Source organism: Cotesia glomerata, linkage group LG3 (assembly GCF_020080835.1).
Source record: "Cotesia glomerata isolate CgM1 linkage group LG3, MPM_Cglom_v2.3, whole genome shotgun sequence".
NCBI lineage: Eukaryota > Metazoa > Arthropoda > Insecta > Hymenoptera > Braconidae > Cotesia > Cotesia glomerata.
Window position 1 is genome coordinate 17,637,821 of NC_058160.1, and position 21,627 is coordinate 17,659,447.

At 29.0% G+C, this 21,627-nt stretch overlaps 2 protein-coding genes across 6 annotated transcripts in view; one reads left to right on the forward strand and one right to left on the reverse strand.

The window, feature by feature from the left end:
• The window catches only part of LOC123262012 (protein AF-10-like), a 69,122-nt gene that overhangs the window by 44,141 nt on the left and 3,354 nt on the right, over positions 1 to 21,627 (forward strand). The gene's annotated exons all lie outside the window — the stretch shown is intronic.
• On the reverse strand, positions 13,607 to 14,969 carry LOC123262029. 2 transcript variants are annotated; one of them, XM_044724016.1, is made up of 2 exons: positions 14,519 to 14,969; positions 13,607 to 14,445 (listed from the first exon to the last, which is right to left on the reverse strand). In XM_044724016.1, exons 1-2 carry the CDS (start codon positions 14,901 to 14,903, stop codon positions 14,213 to 14,215), a joined length of 618 nt encoding a protein of 205 aa, XP_044579951.1. In that variant the 5' UTR covers positions 14,904 to 14,969; the 3' UTR covers positions 13,607 to 14,212. The 2 variants fall into 2 exon arrangements, with proteins under 2 accessions (XP_044579951.1, XP_044579952.1); XM_044724017.1 differs by having other exon boundaries at positions 13,609 to 14,421.

The window sequence follows — 21,627 nt, forward strand, 5'->3', positions numbered from 1 at the left end:
ATGCTACTGCTGTCTTTTTCATTCGCTAGTATCGCCTCTCTTACGGGCTATTGCTGACTTACTTCCACGTATGACTTTATTTGTTTACTTTACTAGTTTATCAACGATTTCTCAAAAACTATGTACTAGGGAATTCCAGAATTTTTTAGGGTAATAATACATGTATTAATCTCAGTAATATTAGTTTTTCGTGAAATTCTTAAAATTTCTTCAATACAAAAATTTTTTCGATAAATTTACTTGCTCAAAAGTTATTTAAGCTCAAAGTTTCACTCAAAATAATTTCTTCATTTTGGCCGAAAAATTGTCATTATTTATGTAAAAATTAATTGTTTATTGAAAAAAATATCTCATTTCAACTGTATTATAAGTAAAATTAGTGTTAAATATTCCGATAACCAGAAAATTTAATCTACAATCTTAGTTACTCTTAAAATTTTGCAATTTATTTTAAAAAATGTGACAGGATTTATAAATTTTTAACATATTAATGAACACAATTTATTTTATTAAACATTTTTTCGTGACATTTGGAAATTTCTTTTTATATCCACCTACAATTTGAATGACATACTGTAGTCTAGTCGATAAGCTGAAAATGGTACAAAATAGAGATACTGCTCTTAAAATTATGTGCGATAGCTCATTGGATCCGGAATGACGTCTAGAAAAATGTGCCAAAAGCGTATATTAGCACTTAAAAAATTGCAAAAGTTATAAATAATTAAAGATGAAAAGAAAATGGCATTTCGTTTTTTGTCAATATTTAATAAACTATTGATATTTAAGAAATTTCAAAAAAAGATTCTGAAAGAGGAGGAAATTTCCAATAAAAAACTCCTTTAGGATGCGCGCGTGGCGTCAAAAGCGAGTACGGCACATTAATTAATTTATTTAAGGTATTGAATATTTTTTTTTAAATTTGAAAAAATTATGGTGTGTTCTGAACACTATAATTAATTTATTCCCGTTGGAAATTTTACTTAAAGTTAATTTTTCAACAAGTTAAACAATTGTTAACTAACGAAATTTTCTCGAACTTCCGTCTTAATTGTAAGTGAAAAAAAATGTTTAAATAATGGTCGTAAAAAATTTTCGCTTCGTAGAGCCTTTTTTACATATATACTTAACAAGATCGTGCCATAAAAGTTAAAAAAATATTTGTACTTTGTTTATAACAATTTTTTTACTCAAACAAAAACTTAAAAATCCAAGTAATGTTGTTAAAAAAAATTTTTTTTTTCTAAATCATCATATTATCGTTTTTTTATTAATACAAATTATTTATTGATTTGCAAAAAAAATTTTTCCCGCCATTTGTTGATAAATTTTTTATAAACAAATTGATTGAATCAATATTTTTAAAAAATTTTTTTTCACAACTATATTACATTACAAATATTATGATTTTTAAAAAAAAAATTTTTCCTTAATAACAATTTTTAATTGTTTATAATCGTTTTTTTATATTTCTATTGTTTAAATAATTAGTTAAGAAATTATTTTTTTTCTAAAAATCATAATTGACAGTCCTCTATAAAGTAACAAAAAAAAATTTTTTTTTTATCAACAATTCTATTGTTTGTTAACTTACCAATTTTTTATAAACAAATATTCAACTTTTTTTTATTTTTTTTCTAAAACTTCTAAAATTAACAAAAACAACCATATATAACAAAGTATCGAAAAAAATTTTTTTCAATTTTTTATTGTACTTTTAAAAAACACGTGTTACAAAAGTTGCAGCGGCTGCTTCGTTTGTCTACTAAAAAACTAAAATAACTTTTAAACTATTAGAGATACGAAAATAAACATTCTAGTCGATTTTATAAATGATTAAACTATCTTTTAAATGAATTATTAAAAAAAATTTTAGTTATTACTAATTTATTGTTACGCGCATTTGTTTATAAAAACTTATATTTTTTTTCGATGTTTTTCGAACTTTCGTGACTCCTAACTTTTTAAATAATGCAGATACGGTTACAGACCTTCAAGGCTATTCTGTCAAGTAATAAAATATATAAACGTTGTAGTTATTTATTTATAAGTCATGTCATTTTTTAATTAATTATTGGCATTTTTTTCTAAATTTTTTTTCATTTCATAAAAAATTAATGTCGATTACTATCTATTCATTTATCACAAGCAAAAATTTATACAAGCAATGTTAGGATATAATTGTATTATTAAAAAAACTTTTGATTTTGATTAATAACAGAATTTTATTTGCATGAATTACACAAATAATAATAAAAGTAATATTAATGATAATCAAAATTTTAAAAATAGTATTTATCTGGAGTTAAATACATCGTTTTCTTCGTTTTTTTTTGGGGAGATTTAGAAGTACTCGGTTCTTTTGTATGTGGAACGGAATGGGCCACCTCTTTGTCTACGTTAGAATGCGCGTAACAATAAATTAGTAATAACTAAAATTTTTTATAATAATTCATTTAAAAGATAGTTTAACCATTTATAAAATCGACTAGAATGTTTATTTTCGTATCTCTAATAGTTTAAAAGTTATTTTAGTTTTTTAGTAGACAAACGAAGCAGCCGCTGCAACTTTTGTAACACGTGTTTTTTAAAAGTACAATAAAAAATTGAAAAAAATTTTTTTCGATACTTTGTTATATATGGTTGTTTTTGTTAATTTTAGAAGTTTTAGAAAAAAAATAAAAAAAAGTTGAAAATTTGTTTATAACAAATTGGTAAGTTAACAAACAATAGAATTGTTGATAAAAAAAAATTTTTTTTTTGTTACTTTATAGAGGACTGTCAATTATGATTTTTAGAAAAAAAATAATTTCTTAACTAATTATTTAAACAATAGAAATATAAAAAAAACGATTATAAACAATTAAAAATTGTTATTAAGGAAAAATTTTTTTTTTTAAATCATAATATTTGTAATGTAATAAAGTTGTGAAAAAAAATTTTTTAAAAATATTGATTTAATCAATTTGTTTATAAAAAATTTATCAACAAATGGCGGGAAAAATTTTTTTTGCAAATCAATAAATAATTTGTATTAATAAAAAAACGATAATATGATGATTTAGAAAAAAAAAATTTTTTTTAACAACATTACTTGGATTTTTAAGTTTTTGTTTGAGTAAAAAAATTGTTATAAACAAAGTACAAATATTTTTTTAACTTTTATGGCACGATCTTGTTAAGTATATATGTAAAAAAGGCTCTACGAAGCGAAAATTTTTTACGACCATTATTTAAACATTTTTTTTCACTTACAATTAAGACGGAAGTTCGAGAAAATTTCGTTAGTTAACAATTGTTTAACTTGTTGAAAAATTAACTTTAAGTAAAATTTCCAACGGGAATAAATTAATTATAGTGTTCAGAACACACCATAATTTTTTCAAATTTAAAAAAAAATATTCAATACCTTAAATAAATTAATTAATGTGCCGTACTCGCTTTTGACGCCACGCGCGCATCCTAAAGGAGTTTTTTATTGGAAATTTCCTCCTCTTTCAGAATCTTTTTTTGAAATTTCTTAAATATCAATAGTTTATTAAATATTGACAAAAAACGAAATGCCATTTTCTTTTCATCTTTAATTATTTATAACTTTTGCAATTTTTTAAGTGCTAATATACGCTTTTGGCACATTTTTCTAGACGTCATTCCGGATCCAATGAGCTATCGCACATAATTTTAAGAGCAGTATCTCTATTTTGTACCATTTTCAGCTTATCGACTAGACTACTGTTTTTGATCTACGTGCTTAGTTACAGTGTTGATTAGACTGTGTCAAAATAACTTTTTTTTTTTTTCAATTAATTATATCTTTAAAGTGTCTTTAATGTAAAAAAAAAAAATTCTCCTAAATTTTGAGCTCAATATCTCCAAAATTGAGCTGGCGCAAGGGGTGGTCTCCTATCCCATTTAAATAACATTGTAAAATTTCTTTTTTTTTTTTTTTATTTTTAAAATAACTACAAGACTAAAATTTTTTTTAATTTTGCTCTCAATTTCCTCATAGGAAATTTAATTCTCTACAAAATTGTTTGTGTCTATTTTTTTCCTAAATTCAACAGAAACGAAGTTACAGAGGGCCGAATAGGAGGAAAAAAATAATTAACGAATTAATAATAGAATAAAATTAATCATTTTAACTTATCAATGATTTAAGTCAATATACTTCATCATTATTCATCAAAAGTTTTTGAATTTAACATTATTTCAAAATAATAAAAAAAAAAAGTTTACAATAAAACAGAAATTAATTAAAATTATTATATTTATACATTGCTTTGTTCACTGTTAACTAGTTAGATTTATATAATAATATTTATTGCACGAAGGATATAATTCACGATGATACTGTACAATTTTCCAAAAATACTTTTTTTGATCTTTGTCTTTAGTACCAAACCGAATGAATCCTTCAACTAAAGCAACTGTTCTTTCAGCAATATCGTTCTTTACTACATTTACATTTTTTAATAATGATAAGCACGTTGTATATTTTTGATCACTTGATTAGTCGTATTTATCAGACGAAATTGCCTCACTAACTTTTTTTGATGATTCTGTATCACTAGAAGTAAAATAAAAAGTAGTTGAAGCAATAAAAACGAAGGAAAGTCAAACTGACAAGAACGTACTGACGTTGATCTAACATCGGCCACTGTGAAGGAGATGAATTAAGGAAATTACTTGAGAGCTTAAATTGTTCGAATAAAGTCATAGACATCTTTGTTATAGAATCACCAATATTTTTTAAACACAATGAATCTAAATTGTTAGTAAAAATTTATAAATCCTGTCACATTTTATCAAATACACTGCAAAATTTTCAGAGTAACTCAGATTGTAGATTAAATTTTCTGGTTATCGGAATATTTAACACTAATTTTACTTATAATACAGTTGAAATGAGATATTTTTGTCAATAAAAAATTAATTTCTACATAAACAATGACAATTTTTCGCTCAAAATAATAAAAAATGAAGAAATTATTTTTAGTTTAACTTTGAGCTTAAATAACTTTTGAGCAAGTAAATTTATCAAAAAAAGTTAAGAGAAAGTTTTTGTAGAACGTTCAATTTTCTACAAAAAAACAATTTGTTTGCCATTGTCATATATGAATTGGCATAGAAACAAAAAAATTAATTGTAAAACGTGCCAAAACCCCATGTTATTTAAAAGGAAAATGTATCGTCTTTGTGGCACGGTTCAATATCAATATTAAGAGCTTATATGGGTCTAATATTTTTTTTTAGGTCACGAACTAAAAATTTTAGGGGCGCTGCAAAGTCAAAAACCAAATTGGTAAATAACGGACACCCTAAATGTATAGCATAGTAGATATATATTAGGGTGTGCCAAAATGTAACTTCCGTGGAGAACCTTTTAAAATTGGAATTTTGAGTTCCGCTTTTAACAGGGGCTGCGTTTGGGCATTTCCTGAGATATTTTGGTGTGAGACGATGTATTTGATTTCCATAGAATTTTTTAACAGGAGATTTAATTGGGTACTTCCGGCCAAATTTTGAATTTTCACCGAAAATGCCCAAACTAAGCTTCTGTTAAAAAATTTTATAAAAATCAAATACATCGTCTCACACCAAAATATCTCAGGAATATATATATATATATATATATTAGGGTGTTTCAATTTTAGGCGACTTTTTTTTTTCAACGAAAGAAGAAAAAAATTTGATACATGAGTAATTTTTTTTTCAGCTTCATGAAAATGTTACCGCATCAGAACCAATTTTACACATAAAAATAATTTTTAAGACAGTAATAAATTAATTTGTATCAGTTTAATACTTGAATAATCAAAATTTTATATATTTAGAAGTTTACGTCTGAATAACTTTAGAACGGCTGTCTTTATGATAAAAGTGTATGAAACCTTTTTTGTAGAGCGTTGAATTTTCTATAAAAATATGCTATGAACTTATTTATATGAGGTGCGTATGCCGAGCTAGAAAAATAAACAAAAAAAAAGAATTTTTTTTCCTATGTTATTTAAATGGGAAATGAAAAATTAGGGACAGACACCTCTAAATATTAATATTAAGAACTCCGCTTTGAACAGGCTTCTGTTCTCACCTTCATGCAAGTTTTCAGCCTGTTTTTTCGTTGAAAAAAAAAGTTGCCTAAAATTGAAACACTAATATATATATATATATATATATATATATATATATATATATATATATATATATATATATATATATATATATATATATAACGCGGCTCGTCACGATGATAGCGTCAACAAATCTTAAGGGATCCTAATAACCCGAGTAAAAAAGATTTTATACAATTAGATACAATTATTTATAATTATATAAAAAAATGGCCTGATAAAATTGGATAGAAATGGTATATAATTGTATAAAATTATATATAATTATTTACATAGGAATAAAAATATCTGGCGTAGGCAGGAATCGAACCTGGGACCTGACGCTTGGAAGACTGATTCACTACCTGTTTACTTACTAGACTTACTTGAAGTTCAGAGTTTGTAATAACTATAAGTAATGAAGATTGTATACATGATTGATTTGTAATGAACAAAATTTTTTATTAAATTTATAAATTATGCATTATTAGTATTAATATATGGGGCATTCCACGCCAAATCGACCATTTTTGACCCTGACCCCTTTTGATTTGGCTGAATGTTTACCATCCTTTTCTACCCTATCAGAAACGTCTCTCATAATTTTTTCAAATTTTTTTTACCCAACCAAAAAAAATTTATAAATTTTTCAACAAAACCGCTTTTTATTTTTAAATTGCCATAACTTTTTCAGAAATTGACTTATCGGGACGTTTTTTTTATCAAAATTTTTGACATTAAATGTTCTTTTTGGAAAAAAATTATTCAAACCTATCTTCATCTTTATTTTTTAGATTTTCCGAAAAAACTCCGAATTTCTCGATGATTACCATTTTTAATTTCTTTTTTCTTTCGTTCATATGAAACTTTGACATTTTCTACAAATATTCTGAAATTTTCAGAAATGTGTTTTTTCAATTTATATTTTTTTTTTTCGATTAAAAAAAAAAAATTTTTTTTTATAATCTTATTTTTCTTAACACTGGTCCATAAATTTTCGAGAATCCTCAAAAAACAAGAAAAAAGTATAGAACCAAAAGTTAAACATGTTAATTATCGAGAAAATTAATTTTTTTAAAAACAAAGAAAATTGAAAAACAATTGTTTTTTTTATTTATTGCTTAGTGAATGGTAGGCATTGAAATGAACAATTCTCCAATACTCTGAGTTTTATGGTTAAAACGGTTTTAGTAAATAGTTTAATACATAATTATAATATCTCAAATGCAATAATTCTTAAACTAATAAAGACATTTATTTTATAGCTAAGCAAGAAAATGTTCTTAAACAATATTTTTTCTGAAGATGGCACTTAAGGTAGTACGGTTATGAAAGCAATATTTCAAGAAATCCTCGAAACTTTGAATATAAGTCATTAAATACATAATACATATGCTGTTAAAATTTGAAGACGATTTACCACACCAAGCTCGAGATAATTGCAATTGAAAATGACATTTTTGTACATGTAACATAGGAGAAGCGTGGGAAAATGACAGTATTTTTAATTTTTTCCATCGAAAGAATTTCAAGACTTTATCAAAAAACTAGTAGATTGAAGAATATGATATTTCGAACAATTAAAAAAAAAATGAAAATTTTTTACCATGTAGTTTTCGAGATTAATTAAAATCAATTTCACTTTTAGAGGATTATTTTTAGGAGAGGGGGTACAAAAAACAGCCGCTAGTCACTGAAACCGTAGTGTGTGTGTATATGTATAGAGAATATAGTAGTGACGAGTACAGTAACGTTAAAAAATCTTAACCTACAACCTTAGCTCTGTCGATACGTATAACATGGATAGCGAGTCAAAATTTTTGATCTGGATTGTCGCGGAGGTACTACCTTAATTAGTTTTTTTTTTATGAAGAGGATTCATAGGTGGCGCAAACTATCATTTCTCGAAGATGTTTAGAGTAATTTGAAAATAGACTTGCACCTTCGCAAGAATTAAAAATTCAAAAAGCAATTCTGAGAAGCTAACTTGGTTAACGTTTAGTTCTATATTTTTTGTTGTTTTTCAATTTCCTTTGTTTTTAAAAAAATTAATTTTCTCGATGATTAACATGTTCAACTTATGGTTCTATACTTTTTTCTTGTTTTTTGAGGATTCCCGAAAATTTTTGGACCGGTGTTATGAAAAATAAGATTAAAAAAAAAATTTTTTTTCTCAATTGAAAAAAAAAAAAATATAAATCGATAAAACACATTTCTGAAAATTTCAGGATATTTGTAGAAAATGTCAAAGTTTCATATGAAAGAAAGAAAAAAGAAATTAAAAATGGTAAACGTTTGTACTTACATAAAATTGCAGAAATTTCTTTCAAGACCATGAATTCTATACAATTATACAAAGTTGTATACAATTATATATAATTGTATCTGATTATATAAAATTATCTATAATTGTAAAAGAGAATTCCGTCGAATTCTATATAAATGTATCTCATTATATATAATTTTATACAATTTCATAAAATTTTATAAAGTTTTGAAGGCAAATCACATAAAATTTTTTATAATTTTATGCAATTGTATCTAATTAGATACAATTCTATACAATTCAATCTAATTATATATAATTGTATAAAGTTGTGAAGGCGAATCACATAAAATTTTATATAATTTTATGCAATTGTGTGTAATTAGATATAATTCTATACAATTGTATCTAATTATATATAATTGTATACAATTGTATAAAGTTGTAAAGGCGAATCACATAAAAATTTATATTATTTTATGCAATTGTGTCTAATTAGATATAATTCTATACAATTATATCTAATTATGTATAATTGTATAAAATTTTATAAAGTTGTGAAGGCAAATCACATAAAATTTTATATAATTTTATGCAATTGTGTCTAATTACATACAATTCTATACAATTGTATCTAATTATATATAATTTTATATAATTCTCCTTCATGATTTTGAATAATTTTATATAATTGGATATAATTATATAGAATTATATATAAATTATATCCAATTACATATAGACGATATACAATTATATATAATCATATCTAATTATATAAAATCTTTTTTACTCGGGAAAAATCAACATATTTTTTTTTATAGACAATCACGAAGATAAAGTTCAAATATGAGCTCAATTGGTTAATTATTTTAGAAATTAGACCATTTTAACATTTAAAAAATTTGAAAATTTCATACTTTCACTATTTCTCCTTCAATAAACTTTTGAACGCGTCGAGATATTCAATCTTAACATAAAATTGAGATGAAATAGGGCCGAGCCTTTAGACTGTCACACCAACTGGTAACTTAAATGTACAAATTACGGGCAAAAATTTTGAATTTTAACATGAGTTTCACTTTTTATTAATTTTTATCTTAATAAATGGATAGATTTTTGGCAGTATTTTTATCAATATAATTTAGTTATACTTTAGAGTATATAATTACACTGGACTGAAAGTGTAAAATAAATTAAACACTGAAATTTCGATGATTTTCTCTGACTGGCTGTAGTTCGCGATCGAAAAATGGTAAACAAATAACCTCGATAGAAGCGCAACTAGAGTGGGACATAACCTAGCGCTCATGTTTTCTAAGGTATTTCAATTTTTTTCTTCAACTAGATTCCATAAATATCCATGTTCAATTTTTTTTTAAACAATTTCAATCGTTTCAGCTTTGAATGCGATCGGATGCTACCCGTTAAAAACTGTAATTAATTATTTTTTCCTATTTTTCATTATTATTTAATTAACAATTTCAATATTTTTGCCCGTTTTTTTGTGTAAATTTAACACCAGGGCACGTGGCTTTCGGCTGTAGTGCTGCCTCTATAGTTCGAGCTCGGTCCGTATGTATGTGAAGCCAATTTATTCGTGATGTGATTGGTCAAATATATCATAAGGGAGCGTCCATAAACTACGTGGTCATATTTTAGCCCTTCTCAGATCCCCACCCCTCATGTAGCCTAACGTAACTTTTCTCGTGACCCCTCTCCCCTCCCCACCCGATGGAACGGTGTTTTTTTACACAATATTTTCTGCAGGGAAACAAAAATATTGTTAAAATGACGATCCAACGTATCCTCAAATGACGTATCCTTAAAATAACGATCCGGTTTTCTAATTTAAGGATTCATTTGTTTCACTTAAGCGTACAGAGAATAGCTCTTGTAAATATATGCACGGAGAAAAAAATATTGTTAGAATAAGCATACGTATCGTTATTCTGACTATACGCAGTATAGTCATTTTTCTTAGAGATATACGCTGTATAGCCAATTCAGCTATACGATCCATATCATTATTTTAGCGTGACATTTAGTTAATTCAACTATACAGATCCTCACGTTAATGAAACAGTTGCCTGTTTTGACGAAACTACATATATTTACAAGAGATTGGATAGTCATTTTAACAATATTTTTTTTTCCGTGTGTAGTTTCGTCAAAACAGGCATCTGTTTTGTCAACGTGAGAATCTGTATAGTTGAATCAACTAAATGTAAGACCTAAAATAATGATACGGATCGTCAATTTAATGAATAGTTGTTAACTATTTCTAGAGATCATTTAGCTGTTAACAAATGTACTTACCTCAAAAAAATGAATTTATTAACAGTTCATTCTTTTTGCAAACATTTTATTCATAATTTCTTAAAAAAAAATTAGCATCCGTATTTCAAATAAAATTATTAAACAGTTGTAAATTTATTTCACAAAATAGTTCTCATTTGAAAAAAAACTACGTAGCTTTGCTTTTACCCCCCCCCCCTTTCCCCGTTACGTAGCTCAGCGTAGTATTTAAACTTATCCCTCCCCCCTCTCGACAAGGCTACGTGGTTTATGGACGCTCTTTAAGCATAAAAATATATAGGGCATTCCACGCCAAATCGACCACTTTTGACCCTGACCCTTTTTGATTTGGCTTTTTTAAAACCGCTTTTTTATTTTTAAATTGCCATAACTTTTTCAGAAATTGACTTATCGAGATGTTTTTTTTTTTCAAAATTTTTTTTATTAAATGTTCTTTTTGGAAAAAAATCGAAAAAAATTATTCAAACCTATTTTTTAGATTTTCCGAAAAAACTCAAAATTTATCGATGATGACCATTTTTAATTTCTTTTTTCTTTCTTTCATATGAAATTTTGACATTTTCTACAAATATCCTGAAATTTTCAGAATGGTGTTTTTTCGATTTCTATTTTTTTTAGTCTCATTTTTCATAGTACCGGTCCAAAAATTTCCGAGAATCCTCAAAAAACAAGAAAAAAGTATAGAGCCAAAAGTTGAACATGTTAATCATCGAGAAAATTAATTTTTTCAAAAACAAAGAAAATTGAAAAACAATTGTTTTTTTTTATTTATTGCTTAATAAATGGTGGGCATTGAAATAAACAATTCCCGATACTCTGAGTTTTATGATTAAAACGGTTTTATCAAATGGTTTAATACATGATTATAATGTCTCAAATGCAATAATTCTAAAACTAATAAAGACATTGTTTTGTCGGAAAACACTCAGTTTGAGTGGTTCCCGTAATTCTTGTTTGTTTTTATTAAATTTAATTTGGGTTAGGTAGGTTGACTTTTTGTAAATGATTACACTCGATATTTGGGGATAAATTATGATAATTTTTATTGCCCCAAAGAGGAGAAAACCCCCAGCAAGTGCTGAAGGAAAAAACTCCTCGAAGATGTACAATATGAATGTGAATGAGTTGTGTGTATGTGTGTATAAAAATTGTGTGCAGAACACAATAGGGGTGAGCTCAACCGCCGTAATAAATTGCTGGTGTGGGAACCAGCTATGAGAATTACTAGTGTAAGAACTAGTTGATGGATAAATACTAATAGTTCGGGGACTAGTTAGTATGTCTGCTAGTGTAGGAACTAGCTATGAATGATCACTAGTATAGGGACTAGTTAATATAATTGCTAGTGTGGAAACTAGCTATGAATAATTAATAGTACAGTGACTAGTTAATATAATTGCTAGTGTGGGAACTAGCTATGAGTAATTAATAGTACAGTGACGAGTTAATATAATTGCTAGTGTGGGAACTAGCTATGAGTAATTAATAGTACAGTGACGAGTTAATATAATTGCTAGTGTGGGAACTAGCTGAGCAATGATTTGCTATAAAAATTAAGTTAATGTTTTAAATGCGTATAATCAAGAAAGCTATGGACAATGGCCGCGATGCCATTCAATTATTAACTACGACGCAATTGACTGCCTCGATGGCGTCACCCACGATTATTCCGTTGATTTTAATGATACACTAATATTTAGATATTGAAATTACTATAAAGATAATGAAATAAACTAATATGATGTTAAATTCAGTTATTTGAAATTAATTCTGGCAAAAGAAGCAAATAGACTTATTTAGATTGGATTTGTCACGAATGCAACGACAGAAGGTCGTACTAGTACAAGTGTTCCAGCACAACTGTTGTGTGCAACCCACGCTGCCGCGTACCTCGTGCCGGGCGGCTTCTCTCCCGCTTCTTACTCTGCGCATGTGCTGCAGCCATAATGTTGTACGTTCAGCCACGATAGTCTCCGAAATAACCCGAAGTTGCTACTCTCACGTATTTTGACTAATGCAATCAAATTCTAAGTATGTATGTGGGAATCGCGGTCAATGCTTGAGGCATTAGTCGAAACAGACATTTCAGCTTAGCTAAGCAAGAAAATGTTCTTTAACTTACTATTATTTCTGAAGATGGCACTTAATCAGTTTTTTTTTATGAAGAGGATTCATAGGTGGCGCAAACTATCATTTCTCGAAGAAGTTTAGAGTAATTTGAAAATAGACTTGGACCTTCGCAAGGATTAAAATTTTAAAAAGCAATTCTGAGAAGCTTACCTGGTTAACTTTTAATTCTATATTTTTTTAACTTCGTGCTGAGAAAATTGAAAATTTTCAAAAATCAGGAAGTTATTGGTTTTACCCTGTTTTTCGAAAATCGAGTTTTCAACGGATTTTGACGTTTTGAGGTCTTCGGAAGCTTCCCTGACTATTTCCGTGATGGTGTCTGTATGTCTATGTGTGTGTGTGTGTGTGGCCGTATGTAAACCTCACATAACTTTTGAACGGCTCGACCGATTTTATCGCGGTTGGTACCATTCGAAAGAGCTTGACCAAACTTACAAGGGGAGGATACGACCTTGGGGAAACCGATTTTGATAATCTTTGACGTAGTGGTAGTACACTATGTGGGTATACTACCTCTGAAATACTAAAGTGCAATACTCAAAAATGGCTGAGAAAAACGCACTCAAAGTTTACCCAGCACTATAATATATTAATAGGTAAATAATTGATACATTAAATTATTCTTTAATAAAAAATTTTTCAATTTTAAACTTCATTTCTATAAATTATCTGCGGTGGTACAAACAAATAATAAGTCGAAAATTAAATGGAAAATTATACATTTTTTTAATTAATTAAAGCAATATTTTATAATTACGTATTATGAGATATTATTCCATGATCCTGAGTGATACTTATGATAAAAACATTCAAAACAAAAAATTTTTCTACACCAAGAACAACAAATAAATGCTGCTTTTTTACAATGACACGGTATTTTTAAACGGTCTAATGAGAAACACCCATCATTGACATTAGTAAAAAAATTTCTTGTGTCACAAAGCCCGCTGGCGAACCAGGCATATTCCATCATGTCTCGAAATATTGGCGCTGACAATTGGTGATGAATAATTGAATGAATTTTTATGCAATCCTCTCGGGAATGAATTTCATAATTCTTGTCTAGAAGTTCAGCGGTACTTTGCAATCGTTTGATAAAATTTTTCACTTGTCTATAGAAATAGACATCACATGGTTGAACTAACGGAGTACATTTTGGAGGTATAACTTTAAATGTGCATGTAGGCATTTTTTTATCATCCTGAAATATTTCATCATATAATTCTGGCTTCACTTGTCCTGTCCACGAGTCAATAATGAAAAGAAATTTATTTTTTTGAACATATGGCATTAAACATTTCTCTAGAAAATTTTTATAGAGAATAGTTGTCAGTTTTCCTGATTTTGATGATGTGACAATAACATTTTTGTATTTTTTTAAATATTCTTATACGTTTTTCTTTATTCTTGGCCCAAAATCACCTGTAGGCTCTTGCAAACAAATAAAGACATGTGGTAGTAATTTTCCAGATAATGTTATGCTATATTGTGCAGTATATGAGTGTGACACCTTGGTCATGTCTTGTACTTTTGCAAACACTGTTTTGCTTCCTTTTTCCGTCAGTGTCCTATTAAACATTGATTGGTATTGACATCCTGAAAATATGAATTTTAAAAAATCTAATGATTAACTTCGATTAAATTTAATAATGGAATAAAAAATAATTAGTTTACCGTTAGAAAATTTATATACCTGTTTGATCTGTATTAATAACGAAGTCACTATCGAAGTTAGATATCAATTGTTTTGTTTGAATGCGAAACATTTCTGCAGAGGCGATAATTTCTGGCATGGTGTGAACTTCTTTGTCTGTTACAAATTTTGTAATTTTGCGTTGACGAATGTTGTGTCTTTGTTTAAATTTTTTTACCCATGGGTCGGACGCTGTAAATTGAAGATTAAGAAACTGGCTGGCTGCAGCTAAAGCCCATTGCTGCAAATTTCGTGTAGTCACTTGTTGATAATTTTGTCTTGCCTCGACGAAGCGGTCATACGTCCAAGAATCAATCACATAATATTTATCAAATTTAGTTCCACCATGTTCAACATCTTTTTCCCATACTTTCAAATGATCCATTCTCTTCAAATGACTACATCCATTTTTTTGTAATGTCTCTAGTTTCCATGAAGGGTGAGCTTTTGCTATGTTTATAAGTTTAGTTTTATATTCCAGAGGAATATAATCCATCATTTTTTGTTTTTTTTTTTTCATCTGGAACATAGTCATCAACTGAATTATCTTCTACTGCTTCAAAATTTCCGTCTGGGCATTCTTCTTGAGAATGAATCAATTCTTGATCGCTTACGAACTTCTTTTTATTTAACATATCTAACGTATTATCATATAATTCTCTACCAATCAACATAGCATCTTCAGATAGAGTGTCAGAAGATGTTTTTGCAATTAAATCACTTTCAAGAAGTAAACCTTCATAATACACTACTCCATCTTTTAGCCGTTGCTTCGATAAATCACTATATACTGATGTATCAGGAGTGTTTTCATCTCCATGAGAAGAACTGGCTTCGCTTGATGACATTTTATAAATTATAAAACAATTTTTAAAGTAAATTTCACTGCACAAATACGTCTGTTCGTGTCGAAATTCAGAAACTAACTGCTATAGTCAAGCTTCTGAAAAAGTGGTGGGACTAACATAGGTTCAAGGACAACAACATGACTATTCTTCCGGTGGGCCGACAGAGCTCGAATCGATGTACAGTTTACAATAACTCGAGGACAAGAATTATTGTACCCTCATACCATATTCGACCCTTCTTATTGTCTGGCGCAGGTATATATTTTTCAGTTAAACTTATAATGAATATGAGAGTTATAAGAATTATTCATGAATTACAAATATCTCATGATATACACCGTAGATAATTTATAGAAATGAAGTTGAAAATAAAAAAATATTTTATTAAAGAATAATTTAATGTATCAATTATTTACCTATTAATATATTATAGTGCTGAGTAAACTTTGAGTGCGTTTTTCTCAGCCATTTTTGAGTATTGCACTTGAGTATTTCAGAGGTAGTATACCCACATGGTGTACTATCACTGCGTCAAAGATTATCCAAATCCGTTTCCCCAAGGTCGTATCCTCCCCTTGTTAGAAATTGAATCCAATTTGGACCGATTCGAATCGGTAGATTTTTAGAAATCTCAAAAAAACTACAAAAAAAATTTTTTTCAAATGTGGTTTTTTTGGAATTACTTTTAAACGGCTCTACTGATCAATTCCAAAAACTAATCAGCTCTTAACATAAAAAAACTACGTCGATCGCCGCCAGCCCGGTCAAAATCGGTTGATTCGTTCGTGAGTTATCGTTGTCGAAAAAAAACCGAAAAAAATATTTTTTCGAAATTACATCGAAATTCCTACTTCTATCGATTAAAACTTAAAGATTCTTTATGAGGCCTGAAAAACTGCGTCGAATGCCACCAACCGCGTGAAAATCGGTTTATTCATTCAAAAGTTATTGCGGTTTTAAAATTTAAGAAATAGTGTTTTATTAAACTTTTACCAGATTGTTGAGCTCGGATAGCTCAAAATCACACGAAAATTATATTTTTGAGCTCAAAGTGCTCAAAAACGTATCAAGTGCAATTTTAAGCAGTTAAATATGAAATTAGCGGGAAGTTGCAGCAGGGACGGCCTTTAGGGTCAACCGTTTTTCTAATTTTTTTGTTTTTCAATTTTCTTTGTTTTTAAAAAAATTAATTTTCTCGGTGATTAACATGTTCAATTTCTGGTTCTATACTTTTTTCTTGTTTTTTGAGGATTCCCCGAAATTTTTGGGCCGGTGTAATCATGTATTAAACCATTTGATGAAACTGTTTTAATCATAAAACTCAGAGTATCGGGAATTGTTTATTTCAATGCCCACCATTTATTAAGCAATAAATAAAAAAACAATTGTTTTTCAATTTTCTTTGTTTTTGAAAAAATTAATTTTCTCGGTGATTAACATGTTCAAATTTTGGTTCTATACTATTATCTTGTTTTTTGAGGATTCCCCAAAATTTTTGGGCCGGTGTTATAAAAAATAAGACTAAAAAAAAAAATTTTTTTTGTTCAATTGAAAAAAAAAATAGACATCGAAAAAACACCATTCGGAAAATTTCAGGATATTTGTAGAAAATGCCAAAGTTTCATATGAAAGAAAGAAAAAAGAAATTAAAAATGGTTATCATCGAGAAATTCGGAGTTTTTTTCGGAAAATCTAAAAAATAACGATGAAGATAGGTTTGAATAATTTTTTTTTATTTTTTTCCAAAAAGAACATTTAATGACAAAAATTTTGAAAAAAAAAAAACGTCCCGATAAGTCAATTCTTGAAAAAGTTATGGCAATTTAAAAATAAAAAAGCGGTTTTTTTGAAAAATTTATAACTTTTTTTTGGTTGGGTAAAAAAATTTGAAAAAATTATGAGAGACGTTTTTGATAGGGTAGAAAAGGATGGAAAACTTTCAACCAGGGGTCAGGGTCAAAAGCGGTCGATTTGGCGCGCATACATGGCTTGCGCGCGCAAATTAAATATTAATCCTAACATAAAATTGAGATGAAATATATGTAAAGCCAATTTATTCGTGATGTGATTGGTCGAATATATCACAAGCATGAAAATATATGTGAACGCGATATTCAAGCGCGCGCTTATGTGCGCATGTTAAATCTATTTTCTGTAAAAGGCATCTGAAAGCTGGAAATTAAGCTTCAATTTATATGTTAACATGTTTTTCTAAATCAAAAAATATCCACAGAAATGAAATAAAATGAAATCTACTTCCATTTCGGATGTTGAATTATGGCACGCCGTTTTACTATTTAATCAGGTAATATTTTTGCAGAACATAAAAAAAAGAAATTTATTTTTAATTCGAAAAAGAATTTTTTCAGTGAATTCTTTTTATGTACTGACATAATAAAAATATAATTATTTTATGTCCCGACATAAAATTAAATGCTTATGCATAGGAAGGGGTACTAAAAAACACGAATTATAATTATGTAGCGACATAATTATAATGATTAGAAATTATTCTTAAGAAAAAATAAAAACATTTTTATTATCTTGTGACAATACAATTCAATTATGATTAACGATAAAATATATTTTTTTTATTATAAATAGCATAATAAAAAATATTAAAATGATGTATCTGCATAAGAAAAAATGGATTAATTTTATTTAAAACAGTTTAAAAATTTTTGCAAAATTTTTATTATGGTTGATCTTAATAAAAATTCACAGAATTTAGTAAAAAGTGAAATCATAATGAATACTTCAAAAAAATTTATGACACTACATAACTAAAATTCAAATAATTTTTATTATGTCCCACCATAATTAATTATACCGATAACAAATTTTAATTATCTAGTAACATAAATTTAATTTAAAGTTTTTATCCTAAAAATAAATAAAATAATAATAATACATAAAAATGATCTTGTAACATAATGATATTAAGCAATTAATATTATCTCAATACATAATGTTAATTCAAATATTTCCATTATGTACATGATTTTAATTCTGAATTACTATTATGTACATAATTTTAATCCTGAATTATTATTATGTACATCATTTTAATTATAACATTTTTATTATGTACATAATTTTAATTCTGAATTACTATTATGTACATAATTTTAATTCTGAATTACTATTATGTACATAATTTTAATTCTGAATTATTATGTACATAATTTTAATTTCAAATTATTATTATGTACATAATTTTAATTCAGAATTATTATTATGTACATAATTTTAATTCTGAATTTCTATTATGTACATAATTTTAATTATAACATTTTTATTATGTACATAATTTTAATTCTGAATTATTATTATGTACATAATTTTAATTCTGAATTATTATTATGTAGTAGTAGTAGTAATAATTTATTGTTTCAAAATACATCCAGTATTTGTACAATCGGAGTAGAATATTATATGAACATATTATATGAACATAACTAAATTAATGCAAAATCTAAACTAAATTATGTTATTCACATAGAAGAAAAGCTTTCAGTCGGCAACAGTATTTAGTAAACAAAAAGAAACATCTGATAGTTTGGAGGTCGTTGCTATTCAGGATTTCAGACGCCGTCGGTGGATTCAAATTATCTTTCATCAGGTAGAAGTCCCGGTATGGCTTGAGGATTGGGCAAACATTGATAAAGTGCTCCAGATTGTCCAACTCACCTGTGTTGCAAATTGGACAAGGCTGCGTTGGGTTATTTTTGTAGCATACTTGGTCGACAGTGAAATGTTGATAATATTTATTGGCTAAACGAGCTTGGAGTAGCACCTTTAGGGCTTGGAAGTGTACTCTTTTATTTAAGAACGAAGCTCTAGATCCGTCTAATGGCCTCATGATTTGCAGCTGATGGTAGTTGGCGTTGGCTAGTTTTCTAAGATCTTGCTCGAGTAAATATTTTTTATATTTATCCAAGAAATAAGTTTTAAACGCTTTCCAGCAATCCACGTCGAGTGTTTCAAGTCTTGAGGTAAGTTCGGGGGTGACAGTATTTATTATACCGAGCACACGACTTAGCCAGTTATGCTTATCATTTTTTGTATTAATTCTCAAAACCTGTAGACGTCTGAGACAGATTAAGGGTAGACGGTTATTATCCATTTCCAGCATTCTGATAATCCACTGCCAGGTTGATTTAATTACCTGAAGAGCAAGGGGGGACCGGCCCAGTTCCACTCTGATTAAAGCTCCATCTGTACACCTGGGCAGGCAGAAGATTCGCTTGAAGAAGCTCAATTGTACCTGCTCTATCAGTTCGAGATAATTGATTGCCCAGATTGGAGCCGCATAAAGGAGAGTAGCCGCAACGATGCTGTCAAATATTTTAGTTATACAATCAAATGAGTCAGTTCTGGACCTAATGAGCAGCGGGTGGGCTGCATTTACGGCCATCTTAGCTTTTAGTATTGCTTCATTAGCTGTAGTGCGGCTAAATCCAGTTGTAGAGATTTTTAGACCTAGGTAGTCATACTTGTTAGTTATTTCTAGTTCATTATTGCCGTAAAAGAAGTGAGGATCTCCAGGAAGTTTACCGCCACGTCTGCATACTAGTACTTTAGTTTTTGCTGTGTTAACTTGCAGTTTATTCTGCTTGCAGTATTTGTTGAGCAGGTCAATCTTGCTTTGTAGATCAGCCTCTGATGAGGCCATGATCACAAGATCATCAGCATATAGTAGCAGTAAGATATCCGTGTATCCATCAATATTTGTGCCTTCGCAGTCATTTTCCCTCAGAAATTTTTCTAGGTCAGCAATAAAAATTATGAATAAGAGTGGGCTGAGTAATTCACCCTGCAGTACACCTTCATTGATCTTGAACTCCTTTGACAGTTGCCCGTTGACTTGCAATTTTAGATGTGCCGTGCTGTAGATGTTTTTAAGAAGTCGCACCATTTTTGCACTAGGTCCTACTTCAAAGAGCTTTTGCCACAAGAGCTTGTGGTTAACCGTGTCAAAAGCTCTCTTGAAGTCCACAAACAGGAGAAATTGTGTCGCTTTTTTCTGTCTTAGACGGCAGTTTAGGGCAGCCACTAGAGAGAACAGGTTATCCAAGCATCCACGCCCCGGTCTGAAGCCAGCTTGAGCTTCTGGGACGATCACGTTGTCTTCCACCCACTTAGAGAGCCTAGCATTTATCATACTAGTAAGAAGTTTGGCAATATGATTCACTAGTGCTATGCCTCTGTAATTCTGATGGTCCAGCTTGTCCCCTTTCTTGTGGATGAGGGTTATAAGAGTGGAGAACCAATTATTCGGCATGATTTCTTCCCTAAGAACTTTGTTGAGAAGACATAGGACATAGAGCTTCCAGTTGAATGGCAGATTTTTCAAAAATTCATTTTGAATGCTGTCTGGACCCGGAGCTTTTTTATTTTTGGCCCTCGTGATGGCTCTGTCCAGCTCCTTCATAGTAAAGTCTGCACCCACCGTAGGGTGAGCGACCCTGTAGTACAGTGTATCGTCTTTCTCTTCTGGCGGTAGGTTTGAGCTATAGAATTGTTCCCAGGAGTCTAGCGAAATAGGGTTTTCGTTGCCATGGGCTGATCTAAATCCTCGAATAGTGTACCAGAATTCACAGGTATTTTTAACATTTGCTAACTTATTCCTAATCTTCTCTTGGTTTTTACTTTTCTTGTGCTTAATCATTTTCTTATACTCAGTTTTGGCTGACTTGTATTTTTCCATCTCTGCTTTCTCGAAGGCTGCCTCTTTGTAGTTTTTAAAAAGTTGTTTGACTTTGAGCTGTTTTTCTCTGCATTCCTTGTCGTACCAATCCTGAGAATTTTTGTGATGTTGACGGGTTCTAGCAATCATTTCTGAGGATTGTGCTGCTTCCTTAATAGCTGTCAATAATTTAGAGCTAAGTTGATTTGTACTTTCTTCTGCGTAGTTAGCAGCAATTTTTTCAGAGTGTCTTAGAGCGTTTTTGTAAGTTTCTTTCTGGTTAGGGTTCCAGCGGAGGGTGCGTACTTGTGAGTGACAAATAGGGGCTTCAAAAGAGTTAGTTTGTGCGTAAAACAGAGAAATTATGAACGGGAAATGATCTGAGGGGTTTTCTTCTTGTATAACTTTTAGGTCTTTGACATCGGCAACGGAGCTTGAGTTTATCCATCCAAGATCGACAGTACTGCGACCAGTGTGTGTACATGTATACTGGGCTGGAGAGTCGCTCGAAGTTCTACCGTTTAAAAGTACGAAGCCATTGTTTTGCATAAAATCAGCCAGCTTGCGGCCCC